Source organism: Stegodyphus dumicola, chromosome 10 (genome assembly GCF_044657685.1).
Source record: "Stegodyphus dumicola isolate Sdum_Otavi_A_Nest chromosome 10, ASM4465768v1".
Classification (NCBI taxonomy): domain Eukaryota; kingdom Metazoa; phylum Arthropoda; class Arachnida; order Araneae; family Eresidae; genus Stegodyphus; species Stegodyphus dumicola.
In genome coordinates this window covers 117818325-117833068 of record NC_140777.1, presented here as the reverse complement: position 1 = coordinate 117833068, position 14744 = coordinate 117818325, and the positions used below count along the sequence as shown (strand labels likewise).

The window sequence follows — 14744 nt, the reverse complement described above, 5'->3', positions numbered from 1 at the left end:
CAGCACAGAAAGATTTCTTAAATACAAAATAGAAATTTTCAATCCTTTAATACTTCTCAAATGATATTTATTTAGAAAATGCTTATCACAATTTGCAACACTTACAGCAATTGCGATCAAAGTTCGCACTAGCATTACAATATTTGCAGCTGTGTTCTGGAAATCGTAGTTTAGAATAAACTGCAAAAATTCAAAAGGACTACTGTTCCGCTTTCCTGTTTCTATTTCACTAGCAATAATGGAAATAAAACTCTGAAATATTCCATTCTTGACGAGAAATTCTCCCTTGTGGATGTTACCATGATCATTATTGAGTTGATATTCGTAATTTGCATTCAAAAGTTTCGATGGAACAAAAATATTTACCTTTTGAAATTCTGTCGTGATTTCTTTGAATACTTTATGTACAGGGTGAATCTGAACAAGTGGGCGATACAAGTCAGCTGTACCAGCAATATTCATCATAGAATATATGATCGGAACACAAACGGCGAACCGCTAGATGGCATTGTAATTAAATGATATAAAAAGGGTCGGTCTTACCACCCAACAGCATTATTTTTGCATGTTATATTTTAGATACTTCGTCTTGGACAGCCAACCCGATGCCTTGCCACGTCACATGTGACTATTGGTCCCGACCCTTCCAACTCCTAGTTTGTCCTCCGGACACACCCTGAGCATTCAACTCACTGCATCGCTCGTAGTAGCACCTTATGTTGCGACAGCCGGAAAAAAGCGAGCAAATTTGCAAGCTACTCGCGGCTTAACATCAGAACTGAAACTGAAACCCAACGGCATTTTCTACCGTGGATTGCCGAGAGTATTGCTGGTTATACGAACCACGAAATTTACAGGGCGATGGATTGGTAGAGATGGTCCTATAGCTTAGCCACCAAGATCACCGGATCTCTTGTGTTTGAACTTTTTCCTGTGGGACCATATGAAAAGCGTAATCTACGAGTGGTCATTTCAAACTGATATGAATCTAGTCGCCAGGATCGCCGTTGTTGCCGGCGATTTTCGGGAAATGCCTGGTCTTTTCGCAAATGTGCATCAATCCCTATCTTGTAGGTGTGAAGCCTGCATTACAGCTGGCAGACGGTCTTTTGAGCAATTTCTATGAGTATGTTCTGTTAAAATGTCTTCTGAAGTATCTCCTCTCATTCTTGTGTTAATTCTTTAAATATGACAGTGGAAAACTACCTTTTCACTTCTCACCGCTTGGTTTCCTACCATAATTCTATGAAAAATGTTGCTTTAGTCTTCTATCACCCCCTAAAGTTTGTCCACCTGATCAGATTCACCTTGTATACTATTTTCTTCTCAATTTAATTCTGTACGGCAATTTTAGAATCTGATTATTCTTCACTTATCTCGATGATCTCTCTGAACAACTCCTATAAAATAATGTTTCACTCAAAAAGTGCTACCTCTAAAAATCCGCCACACGGGGCATACCGCCTCCCTCTAGCTACGTCACTGATGAATATTCCAGAGTCTGAACTATCAAGATGTAAGTGTGAAAATCATGATTACCTAAATTTATAAAAATTTTTAATGTTCAGCATGAGTAAGTTAAAGTAGTATATTCGTATTTTACAATTAATATTTTCCAGAAGTGTTCGTGAAAAACGTTGCATCAATGTAGATATGAGGATTGGTATTCATACAGGTAATATATTTGGAGGCTTGCTGGGACTCCGAAAATGGCAGTTCGATATCTGGTCTAAAGACGTTACTATTGCGAGTCACATGGAACAAGCAGGTGTACCAGGGTACGTATTAAAAATAAGTTTAATTCGTGATTGCAGGTTTGCCGTGTAATAGCAGGGCTTTACAACATGGTATCATAAATAGCGGAATAAAAAAGGTAAAAAAAAAAAAAAAAAAAAAAAAGTGCTCGTGAAATCCATGTCATGAATATCCGGTTTCATGTCTGGATGTTATTCGAACATCACGAACTATCTTTTTGTTATTTCTGAATGTATTTTTTATTATTTCGTTTGGTTTATTATGTTATGAAGTTTTTCCTGTCTAACAATGGAATTTTTTACAATAGAAAAAATTTAAATATTGCTAAAAATAATAAATATTTGCATTAAAAAGGTGCTTTTAGTTTTAATATATTATCATATTCACTTGCTTAAGTTTTCTCGCATTTTTTTATGATTTCGTGACTAAGGATACGTGATTTAAGAGAGAAAACTTTTATAATGTGCTTCATAAAAAATATAGCGTGAAGATATTTTTATTGAATTACAAGGCTACTCATACCATCACATTTCAATAGGGTACTAAGACAATACAAGTTAGCAATTTAGAATTTGTTTTAAGAGAACTTAAAACAAATTCTAAAAATTCTAAATTTATGGAATTCTTTTTTCCCTTTCTTTTTCTTCTCTTTTTTTAAGTTCTTGGCAAAACCTCGGAATGAATTTCAGGTGAACAATGCAGTGCAATATGCCGTTTTTTCTCGTAGTTATATTTTTCCTTTTGTCTAACCATTTCTTTTGCAAACTAATTTATTTTCATCTTTCATTGCTTAAATAATTATAACAAAGTGCACCAGGACTGTCATGTTGTTGTGATTACAGAATTTTAGACAAATTATTTTTAATTGAAGTTACCCTAACAAATTTGATGTTTTTCAGTGATTTAGATTTATTAATATTCTAAATATATTACGCGAAAGAATTGTGAACTTATGAATGAAATCTGATACTTCTGTAATATTATGGCCGCCAACATTATCGATAATTTGCTAATATATGTCAAAATTGTCCCCAAACGGCTAACGGTCCTCGGTATCTTCCTCGGCAAATTTAATAATGTTTAATTATTTTGGAAAAATATTAGAAACTGAGATAGAAATACAATGATAACACGTGGCCTACTCAGAGCTCTTTTCGAAAGGAAAAAGTTCTAAGAAATAATATTTAGGATTGTCGGTCCCTTGGCGATGATTTTCGACGCACGTTGGTGATTTATCAATAATCTTGGCACCACAATTATAAGAATACATTTGTGCAAATACATAAGTGCAAAATTTAAGGATGAGATGGATTTTCGAATGTAATTTCGTGCAGAAGTGTTCTACATGGGTCCAAATCATACCATAAGATCCCCAAGATAAGAAGAGATTTGATAAATGGCAAAAACCATCCGAAGAAGGAATAAAAAAGATAAAAATACACTTTATTGAAAAGCTAGCTCATAGCGCATCTGGGGAGAAGACAGAAACGTCAATGTGACAGGTGCTTGGCAAAAAAATCCACTCTTTAGAGGGGATATGATCACCCCTGACTGAGATGCAGAAATCACAACGTCTGTCCATGCTGAGTACAAGGTTGTCAGGGAGCTTTTGAAGCTTTGAAACTCAAATAATTTCAACTACGAAAGCGTTGCTGGCATCTGTTCACGTGCTGTCAAGCATTGAATCCATGGATTGAATATAATCACTCCCCAAAAGCTTTGCGACAGCTATTGTACAATGAGTCATAGCGTTGTCGGTCATAAAGAGGAAGTCCGAACCTACAGAAATTTGAGGCCTCATACAGATAGCTGTCTCGGGTAGACTCGGTTAGGTATGTTATTTTTTAAATATGATATTTTTTAAAATAACATACCTAACCTAATTTGGTGAAGCTTTAATAGAATTTGATGTAAAGTGTGTATATAATACTGCGCATATCTTATCTACCAATGGGAATTGTGGAAATGTGGGGAGTATAGTTGGAGGATATAGTATGATTCCAATAGTAGAGCGCAACAGCAAGCACAAGTATGGCTGTAAAGTCCGATGCTCTTCCACAGGACATGTTAAGAGAAGTCTGGGAAACTTTTGCGCATCTCCTCGAACAGTGCATCCAAGGACATTTAGAGGACATTTTTTCCAAGGTTCACTGATGTCTATATTGTATTGTCGGTATTAAACACTGCAATAAATGCCTATATATATCCTAAAATTTCACAAACATATGAATTTACTTCAAAAACTCACCATCTTTTTGTTTTTATTTAATGCTGGTAGATACATTATACGCCACCATGGGTAGACGCACAGTCATATTGGAACCCCATATGTGACCATCTCTGAAAGTGGTCAGGTTTTTTTTGAGAAGATTAATCAAAATCGGCGTTGAACATATATATCCTCATTAAGATATCCATCTCCTCAGAAAGCAAAGTTCATCTCGAGCTGTGGGTGGCCATTAACTTATACTATTAATGATTAAATGGATTAGCAAAAATGAATAGCTAAGCAATATTCAATTAGGGATTTTTAGTATAATAATCTAACGCCCTTTAAAATGTAATAACCAATATTCTTCGCTTTGCAAAATGGGTGAAACAAGTGATTTATATGTGGCATTATGCAGTATTATTTATTCAGCAGGATTAAGAAAGGTTCTAACACATATCCGCATGTACATTCAGTAAAGTAAAAATGCCTTTTCCTTCTATGTAAATATTTTTGTTTCTATGAGATACGAACGGTTACATATGCATAAAATTCGGTTAAAGAGAAATTTATAAAAAACGGATATATATCACAGATGAAAGAGATGCAAAGGTTAGAAAATGCATTTATGAGTATCAATAATAAATATAACAACAATCGGAATATTTTAAATGAACAAATTCTTATTTTGCTCCATTTTAATACATGTCTCTTCAAGCTGAAACTTTCAAATGCAAATCCAAATGCTGGGAATTCCTTTTAAGTTAACTGATGCAAGATAAAGAAAAAAAAAGCAAATTCAAACATCTTTATATTGAAGGAACTGGTAAGAATAACATATTGAAAACGTGCTTGGTTAAAATACATTTACCCAAAGTTTTACGAGTTGTTTGTTTGTTTGTTTGAATTACAGGAAATATTTTTATAATTTAAATACTATGAAGGGCTGTCTGAAAGGCGTTTCTTGGTGGAAATCTTTCAAAGGTAAAATGTCTCATATTTATGTTATAAGAAAGCATAAAAATAATTCCTACATCCAGTTCGTTTGCTGGGACTCAAGTCAGGACTAAAATATTAGTACTCAGGGGTTTTAAACCATTCGGCCATTGATGACTCCAAATTCCACGAGACAGATTTGCATTAGAAAAACTGACCTTAAAATTTAAATACTTATTGGTAGTTAAGTTTTAACGGAAAACCCATATGTGGCCAACTTTGGCGGTAATACGATTAGTTTTTCTTACTTCTAGTGGAAAATATTTGGTAATCACTTCTAAAACAGCTACGAATTGTTTTTACTCAAACTACAACTTCCTGCTAAGTACGACTTCAAAATGTGTCTTACTGCATCCCTATGTTTCTTGTTCCGCGTTTTCATTTCTCTATCACTGCGTCTCGTAGACGCATATTCTGTCAAATTATTGTGTTCCAATCTATAACAATAGTATCAGCTATCTTGAAATCTTCCATGTAATATTTTATTGATATCATTTCCTTAGACCAGCAGTTGATAAATCTGATGACAGTAACAAATTGTAATCTACTTGTTGAAAAGTTGTCGACTCGCATTTCCACCGATTCCATATCCTTCGAACATCGCCATGCGCTATTGATTCAAATAAAATGATTTAGTGCAAAGTGGAACATTAACGGTTACTCGAAAATACATTATACTCTTGTAAGAAACTAATAGCATCACCTTTATTACTTGGTATATCCCACAGACCCATGATCGACCTATAAACTCCGAGGGGGGGGGATTTTTTTAAAAGCTGCGGCTTGTAAGTATTCTTAAAATTTAGCTACGTCTTATGGTTGCAACAGCGATTAATTTATGTTATGTTGCCTTTGGAAACTATTCTGTCTTTTCTATAGAATTTTGGCTTTTCTGCGTTAACATGTTGAGGTACGTGTGGGTAACACGTGCCTAAGAGAGTATCGACAGCATTAACTAGACAAACAGCAGTCTTAATTAAAATAGACATATAGCAATTACTAATCAAATTTAATAACGAAAAACAACATAGTTGCCAGAGTTGGATACACTCTAAGAGCCTGAAAAAGACAGAACCCAACACAGACACGGATACCGGGGTTCACACATTCCGGTCAAGCTGCTGGAAAGAACCTCGTCCCACTCCGTCAGCCTGTAAGGTTGCCATACAGGTTTAGACTGTCTTTCGCCCATTGGCGGTTTGCTCTGCTGTTTGGGGCTTGTTTGGCGATGCCGCTGCAATGTTACTACATATTTATTATTAGATCCTGGTTGAACATTCCAAAGCTATAGGAAAGAAGGCCTTCGAATAGGATTCTCAGAAATTGCCTCGTATTTGTGTTACAACTCGAGGAAAACCACAAAATCTCATGCAACCAATATGTTTAACTACCCAGGCACGAAGCTGGGTAGAACTGCCAAAATTTCGTGCCTTTAATCGTTGGGTATTTTATTGTCCTAAAATTTAGCGAATATTTCTTACAAAGTTATATAAGTGAATACTGTCTCTTCATTTCAGATGTCTTCATTTGTTCTCATATACAGCAATTAAACAACCCACAGAAATGCGGATTGAATTGTTATAATACTTAACAGCAGTTTAAATTTAAGTAAGTTACTTAATTGCTCGCCTAATAAGTATAATGGTTAGCACTGTTGACTTACATGTTTATAACTGTATAGTGTCTGTGCGACATGGCGGCACTTAAAATACTGGAGAGCCGAAAGTCTTCTCGAGAGGCTTTATGGCAGGGGAAGAGAACAGGAGACCATCCCCGAGGGAACTGCCCAGTTGTTAGGAACATAATATTTATTCATATATGGATTTAGTATTCATAAGTATGGATAGGTAGAGTTGTAATACATTGGTATGCAAAATTTACGAACGGGATGTTTTTTGAATGTAACGCTGTGCGAAAAATGTTTCACATCGACCTAAATTATGCAATAAAAATCGCCAAGATATGGAAATATAAGACAAGTGAACAAAATCCTCTGAGCAAGGAATCAAAAAGATAAAAAAACAGTTTAAAGAAAAGAAGCTCCAAGCACAAGTAAGGAAAAGAAAAAAACGCCTATATGACAGGCGCCTTGCAAGGAAAATCCAGTCGTTAAAGGGGATGTAATCAATCCTGACTGCGATACAGGAATTACAGTGCCTGCCTATGCTGAGGAGTCAAGGAGTTGTTGAGACATCGCTCCTCATTTCTCTCAGCACGAATTTTAGCTGTGGAATCGTTGCTGGGTTGCTAGTTATGTGCTGCAAAACGTCTCTTGAACCCACACGTCTTCTATGGAATTTAGATTCGGAGATCTCGCAGATCAATCCGGTCGTTCAATGTCTTCCCTTTTCAAGAGCTTTGGGATAACTACCGTACGATAAGTCGTACGTTGGCTTCCATAAAGCGTTGACTTTCATAAAGAAAAGGTCCGAGCCCACAGTACCTCTAAACAGATATACATGATTCGAAAGAACGTCATTTCAATAGCGGACACTACTTGGGAAATGCGGAGCTCAGTACTTTTACCAAGCATGATAACACCCCAAACAAGAACCCCGGCATCTCGCGATCCCTTTCAATGATGTTGGAGGGGTGACTGTTTATCCTTCTGTCACCAGATGTATACAGGTCTAGAGTCGCTCATCAGATTAAATCGGATCTCATCCTTAACCCGTTCAGGACCAGCGTCGCGTATACGCGACGCAACGATTCCACTCCTACCAGCCCAGCGTCCCGTACACGCGACCCAACGATTCTGCTCCTAGGAACCCAGCGTCGCGTATACATGACATTTAAACGAAACGATTTATTTGAATTTTTAAAAGCCAGTAAATGGAGCTAAGTGGTAATCGTTTTCACATGGATTGATTCATACGGCATTTGATCTTCTTGTATTGGCATTAGTTTCTGTTTTGTGCTTCTGGTTTTGAGAGATTTATTGAAATAAATAAACTGGAAATCACGGCTCTTTATAAGTGCGCCTGTGAATTAAAGGGCTTTTTTGTTTATTTCGATAGGACTTTCTTTTTTATTTATTTATTTGTTTGTTTTTCTATTTATTTTGAAACTTAACATAAGCTTTCTTGGTTAATTAAAAAGTAACATTACAACATTATTACAGAAGGGGAAAGACTATCAGCCTTTCTCGACGCGTCTCGCATTTCTCAGGAAAGAGCCAGCGTTTTGGTTTTGTTATTCGATTTAATATATAATGCCTTGAATGGTCACTATATACTATAATGAAACAGGCATTATATTTTTGTATATAATGTATTTACTTTACATATAATGTAATTATATATAATGTATAGATTGACATGATAAGTAACGGATATCCCGCCAGTGGAGGTGTTTCCTTCATCACTTTCCGGTAATCGTGGACGCTATTTTCGATTTAGAAAAACAGGAAGTTTTCTAATATAAACCTGATGTCACACAGTGTTTGAGAATTAAATATTTCTGAGTTTCTTTTGAAGTTTTGTGATATGTGTTGGGATTATATTCAGTTTCATTCCGTTAGCCATGGCTAAGAGACCTTACCTAAAAACTTGTCCAAAATCACCGGACACTCCACCTTTCCGTCTAACTGGAAGACAGTTTCCGAAAATTTATATTGACGGAGGAGGTAATAAAGGTAGGTTTCGGTTTCGGTTTACTTAATTATGACAAAGCACACTAGGGCTGGATGCCTTCGTGGAGGACTTTCTAAGGGAAATTGGCTCGTATACACGTTACACATGGGGAAAATCACAAAAACGCCCATGCAGCAAGCCCGTTCGCGGAATTCGAACCTCAAACCGAACTACCAGTGTTTAGCGATTTTACCGCTCGGCCGTTGGTGGGCCGTAATAAAGGTAGGAGAAGATGCGTTGTATGCGCTAAAACCAAGGAAAGGCGAAAGCAAACAACGTGTTTTGAGTGCGAAATATGCAATGTAGGACTGTGTGTCGATCCTTGTTTTGAATTATTTCTCACACAAGCAGAATTTTTAAACTAGAATTTAATTACCTACAGGTAATTCTTGTTTAGTTTTTTCCCCCCTTTCTTTCTTTCTTTCTTTCTTTTTTTTTTTTTTAATATCGTATTTTTTGAATTTTTTTTCATGTTTATAGTATTTACTATTTCTGTGTGTATAGTTATGATTTTAGTATTTTGCCTGTTTGATTTATTTCTATTAATGTGATATTCTTTATATTAATACACATTAAAAACAAGTTAATTAAATACGCAGCATCAAAAATTGAAGTGATAATATCAAAATGCTGTTTTTATACTTTTTATACGATTTTGTTTGTAAAATTAGGCTGCTGAAAATGCGCGAGCCGGTGGTAATTATCCATTTCAGAGGGTCCGATCCCATGACTGCGCTTCGTTCTCCCGGCGCTGGTCCTTAAGGGATTAAACACCAGTCGACCCCACTTCTATTGTGCCCAGTTTCTGTGCTCCTGCGACACAGAAACCAGCGTCTCTGGTAACTAGGCGTTAACGGCACATACCGTACTGGTCGTTCTCCGTTGGTGCAGTCTTCTGGTAACGGTAAACAGGATATCAGATATTCAGTAGTCTATTGTACGTGCATTGCTGTATCTTACGCTGCCTGCCGACTATTTCGTCTCTTCAGAAAGACAATATATTGATCGGTCCACCGCCATTGAACGACCATTTTTGAACTCTCGAACAGGTATTCCTGCCGTTTAAAATGTTCTCGAGATTCGTAAAATGATGCTGTGAGTGATCCCGACTCCTCAGCTATATTGATCACAATGACTTTCATTCAATTTCCCAATGATCTGACGTCAGTAAAGTCATCCAGATGATGTCTCCTGGATAGTTTGTTGGCCATAACACATAGTACCAACAAGTAGACGTTCTTGAAGTCACTGTGCACTGTGTAATAACTTTCATCGAATTGCTCAGCGTGCACCGCCCTTGAGCTTTATATCATTCCGACACTCCTCCCTCTAAATTATATCACACATATGCGCACGTGCATATACCATTGGTCCATATTTACAATTCTGCGCTGATCCCAAGTCTATCTCCTGACGTTTTCTGGTTCCATTCTTTTGCCTTGTTTTTATGCTAAATTATCCGCCTTGTCATTAGTTTTTCCATACCAATGTAGTACATGCGATGAAGTCTACTAATCAGATATTACATTTATCAGTTAAAGTAACATTAAAATTAGTTAATTAAAAGAAAAATGTGCATTTTGTTGCATCATTATTAATTTTCAAAAAGAAATATTTTGTAATTTGACATCGTGTCTTTATCACTTCATGTCTGGGCACTGCAAATCACGCAGACTAATGAAGCCATACTATAACGATTCTTCATTGTTTTATCGCATTTTGAAGAAGTATTTTTCATTTTTGGCAGAAAAAGGCAAGATAAAGATTGGTCTTGTTTCCTAGCCAGGTTCATATTACGAAGAAGACGAGAATTAATTTATTGGACGATGGGTACGACATCAGACCAGGAAATGGGCACTTACGAGATCCATATTTGCAGAAAGAGCAGATTGAGACATTCCTCATAAGACCCTTCAATACAGGAAAGGTACTTTATTATTCTTGTAATACCTGTTGCTGTGTGTTATGGAAGGGTAAGCGATATTAACCAGTTAACTGTGGCGCTCTCGTTTCAGAGCGCGCACCGTTTTATGTCGCCAGAATCGAACCATGACGAGTATATTCGTCAATCACAGAGTAAGTTGGGCTGGTAAGATATTGGATGAAAAAGATGGGTTTGTTTTATAAAATTGAAAACTTTATTACTAATATTTACTTATTTGGTTGACATAAGCATATAATACATACATATTAAACTAAAAACGCAATAAATTAAATTAAATATTATACATATAAAAGTAAGAATTTAAATTCCTGCTATGGAGTGATATTCAAAGAAACAGGGTACTATACACAATGGGACTTTGCAAATCGAACACCAGTAACGCGATTCCTTCGTGATCTTACATTTGTAGCAATGCGAACACCTTCGCGTAGGGTTGTTTTCTTCCGATGTTCCGAGTATATAATCCGGAACATGATTCCCGCCTAATTGGCTTATATTAGGTCTAAATGGCCGAGTTTGTGTCGATTTAGTTCTTTTAGTTGGATACGACGCAAAAGTGTCTTCAATAAATTTGAGCAAAAAGTTGATACGCGATAATGTTCCATTATTTTTTTTTATATAATATGAATGCATTCAGACACATAACATCTAAGAAATAGAGAAATATCTTTTTGTAGTACTTTTTAGGTCGTTTTCTTGCTGTGGAGTACGCTATGATAATTCCATCGTTCATATCCACTCCACCCATTTTTTTATTATAATCAATCACTAGCTCCGGTTTCTTTGTTATTATTTTTCTTTTCTCTGTTTCTATTACGTTGTCATTATGTACAGTACTTACTAAATAAACCTCCCTCTTATCTTTCCATTTCATTAACATAATATACGCATGACGAGTATACTCGTCAATACACAAAATCGTGTCGCTTCTCCATAACGAGTATACTCGTCAATCACAGTTAACTGGTTAAAAGAACAGACTGTTATTCATTTCTTAGGACTTGTTTTTTTTTTTCATATACTGCTCAAAGGAATCAGGATTATTAGTTGATTTATAATCGTTTAAGGTTTTCTTAATTTCTATAAATATAATGCATGACTGAAAGATTTCTTAACCTCTTAGTGTACTTAATTGAGTTAACTCGGGTACATCGAACTAAATTATTTCTGCGCACCCGAGTGAATGCGTTCAAAAATTGTTTTTTTCAGATATGAATTCAACATAATATCCGCGGGTTAATCTAATCCTGCTTTGAGTAGAGTAGATTCTTGACTTCCCATTTTTTACAGGACAGAGGGAAAAAACGATGAATTCGGGAAAGCGATTAAGCTGGGAAACACTTACACAATGCAAATAGATAGCGCATTTTAAACAGATTACATTTATTATTTTCAACGTGAATGTACTATATTAAAAAATGCTACATTTTAGTAAAACCGTCATATATTATTTTTTGCCTTTTGGCTGAATCATCTTCAGCTGAAACAGACTTTTCGCGACAGAAATTGTTTAATCCATCGGGCTTCCTTTCAGTTTAAGAACAGGAAAAAGTTTTAGTCTGTTCTAAAACTTCCTAAACGTCTATGAATATTGATATTATCTCTCGTTTCTTCTTATCTTCATCTTCGACCCTCTAATTTCTTGTATATGCTAACTGAAAACTAATCTTTAAACCTGCTGAAAGTTAACAAAAGTAAACTTATTGCAATTTTGGTGAAAAAAAATGAATATTTCCAAATTTTAACTGTCGCCCAAAATGAGTTTTTTAAAGTTTACTATGGTTTGTCAGTAGAGATCACCGAAGTGGAATGGTGAACCTTTTTATGTGATATTAAATTAATATACATTTAGATTAACTCGCAAACGTGATATAACTTCTGTGTAGTTGAAAAGTGAAAAAATACGTAATGAAATTCTATACACGTCTTTATTATATTTTTTTAGGTATAGCATGAATTAAATGAATTTATATTCCATTCCATTTAAAAAGTAAGAAAATTATATTCTTATTGCATCTATTACTTTCAAATAGCTTAGTTTGTTAATCCATAGTCAGATAATATGAAAGATAATTATGTTACATTTTGTCAAATGCCAACAGATTAGGATGAAAAATGGAACAACGCATTTACAGTGGACAACATTTAAAGACAATTAATGTAAAATCATGTGTCATAACTAATAGCTCTTTTGGGCTAAAATAATAATATATGCAAATGACGTTAATAACATGAAAATACTTTTGAAAGTCACATACAAAGCCTTGCCACATTACTGTGTTTCCAGATTTATTATCCGGAGAAAAGATAATGCAAATAATAAATATATATTTCGCTTGAAATTTTTTCCAGAATGGGCAGAGTTTTCGTCTGGTACAGGCTCTGCCTTTTTTTTTTTTTTTTTTTTTTTGTTAGTCGACAAAAGACCTTAGCATACTCAAAGTCTACACGACAAGTTTTGCAAGAAAAGAATTTGTCTCGGATGTGCACAAAGTGTAAAAAATTTTTATTAAAAATAAATTTTTATTAAAAATAAATTTTTTACCAAATTCTAGCAAAATGTACAGCTTTCTGAAACCAACTCTGATATGAAGTTGAATTTTGTAATGAACTTCAGATTGGTGTTATTTTTCTTTTATCGTTTTGTAAAGAATAAACCAAGGTTACTAGACTACAAGGGTATGCTCTTCTCGACCAAGATCAACCAGGGTGGTGACATCGACTTCCTACTCCAAAGCAAGTTTTCTGTCACTTCTGTGAGGAAAATGACGTTTCTGAACCGATAGATAGGATACATCTCACAGTCTAAACTGTGGTTCTCAACCGGAGGGGGGGGCGATTTCATAGTTTCAGAGCGCGAATACGATCAGCTTGATTTCACCTGCTTCCTGCTGTGCCGTTAAATAATTCTTTAAATCTAAATAATTGTACATGTACTTTCCACGTGTTGGAAAGTAAAGGGTGGAGAATGATCTTCTAGCAGTGAGGAAAAGGCTGCATGGAGAAAAAAAGGTTTGACTTGAAAGAAGGTAACATTGTCTGTCTACTCTTCTCAAAATAAATTTTGAATGGACGAAGCTCAGCGCTTTAAAATAATGAATATCTTTATTTGGATAAATAGTAGTACAAGGGCAAGACATGCTGTGTCCCTTATGTTAAGTTTATATTACCATTTGAATAAATTATCTCATAAGAAATATTTCAGTTTAGTGATCTATTTTAGGAGACCAGTGGATCACATCTTTCTACACCTAAAGCTGACAAATACAGTAATGGAATTTACTTACAAAGGCAAACCTCAGTGACGAACGTCAGATCCAATATTCAAAGATTGTCCAGTGTAAGTATAAATAAAATTTAAATATTATTTCCTCGTTTCATTTTTAAACTCTTTAAAACAAAAAAATGCTACCCACTTTAAAATATGCCCTCTCAGTTTCGAAAACTTTTAAAAATACCTTTCTCTAAATCACTATACGTAATTTTATTATAGTTATTTTTAAAATTGGTAAAACCTTAATTATAGTTAAATACATTTTTACTGCTTGGATGACTTTGCGCAAACACAAGTCTCCCAATTGAGCTACTGGATAATTTTCGTCTGAACATTTATTTTACCAATCATATGAACATTTCTTTTTACGGCGCTTATTGTTACCGTTGATGCGTTTAGAAAGGCCTTTTTTCAGTCCGACAAATGAAATTAAAAAGTAAAATCAAAAGGTAATAAATTGTTTTCAAGAGAGCAGTTTCCTTTATAATGAAATTTAGATTATTGTTGTGTGATTCCGTGCAAGCTCTCTGTGATCGGAATTCAGTGAAAGATAGTGCATTGTACTTGTCATTTTCGAAAGCACAGTGAAATGTTTTATAGTACAAGAATTTATTTACTACTAGCCGCTACGCTGCCAGCCCTCGTCTGGCTTTTAAATGTACCGGTCCCAAATGCCTAAAGGGACACCAAACATTAGATTTAAAAACTGCACAGAATTTTACTCTGGAGAACAACTTTATTAAAAAAAAATACAAATTTCAATAAATATGTATTACATATCAAAAAAATGACAACAAAATAAGCAATATCCCTTAAGGCAAATACTAATTATCCTAATAAATTAATTAACCAACTTCCCGTTGTCTTCTCTCGACAAACGTCCAGTATCCAAGAGAAACATTAAATTTAAAAACTGCACAGAATGATCGCCCT

The 14744-nt window shown here is 35.1% G+C and overlaps 1 protein-coding gene across 7 annotated transcripts in view; it reads left to right on the top strand.

Moving 5' to 3' along the window:
* Window positions 1-14744, top strand: part of LOC118187008 (adenylate cyclase type 2-like) — a 153541-nt gene that overhangs the window by 63447 nt on the left and 75350 nt on the right. For 6 of the 7 annotated variants that reach the window (XR_015043518.1, XR_015043519.1, XR_015043520.1 and 3 more), the window contains 3 exons: window positions 1620-1778; window positions 10375-10519; window positions 13761-13877. Coding sequence is in view for 3 of the 7 variants with exons in the window: in XM_035357191.2 (XP_035213082.2) it covers window positions 1620-1778; window positions 10375-10519; window positions 13761-13877 (421 nt within the window). In the remaining 4 variants the exon portion in view is untranslated. The remainder of the gene's footprint in view (window positions 1-1619; window positions 1779-10374; window positions 10520-13760; window positions 13878-14744) is intronic. The other variant, XM_085825433.1, reaches the window with a different exon arrangement.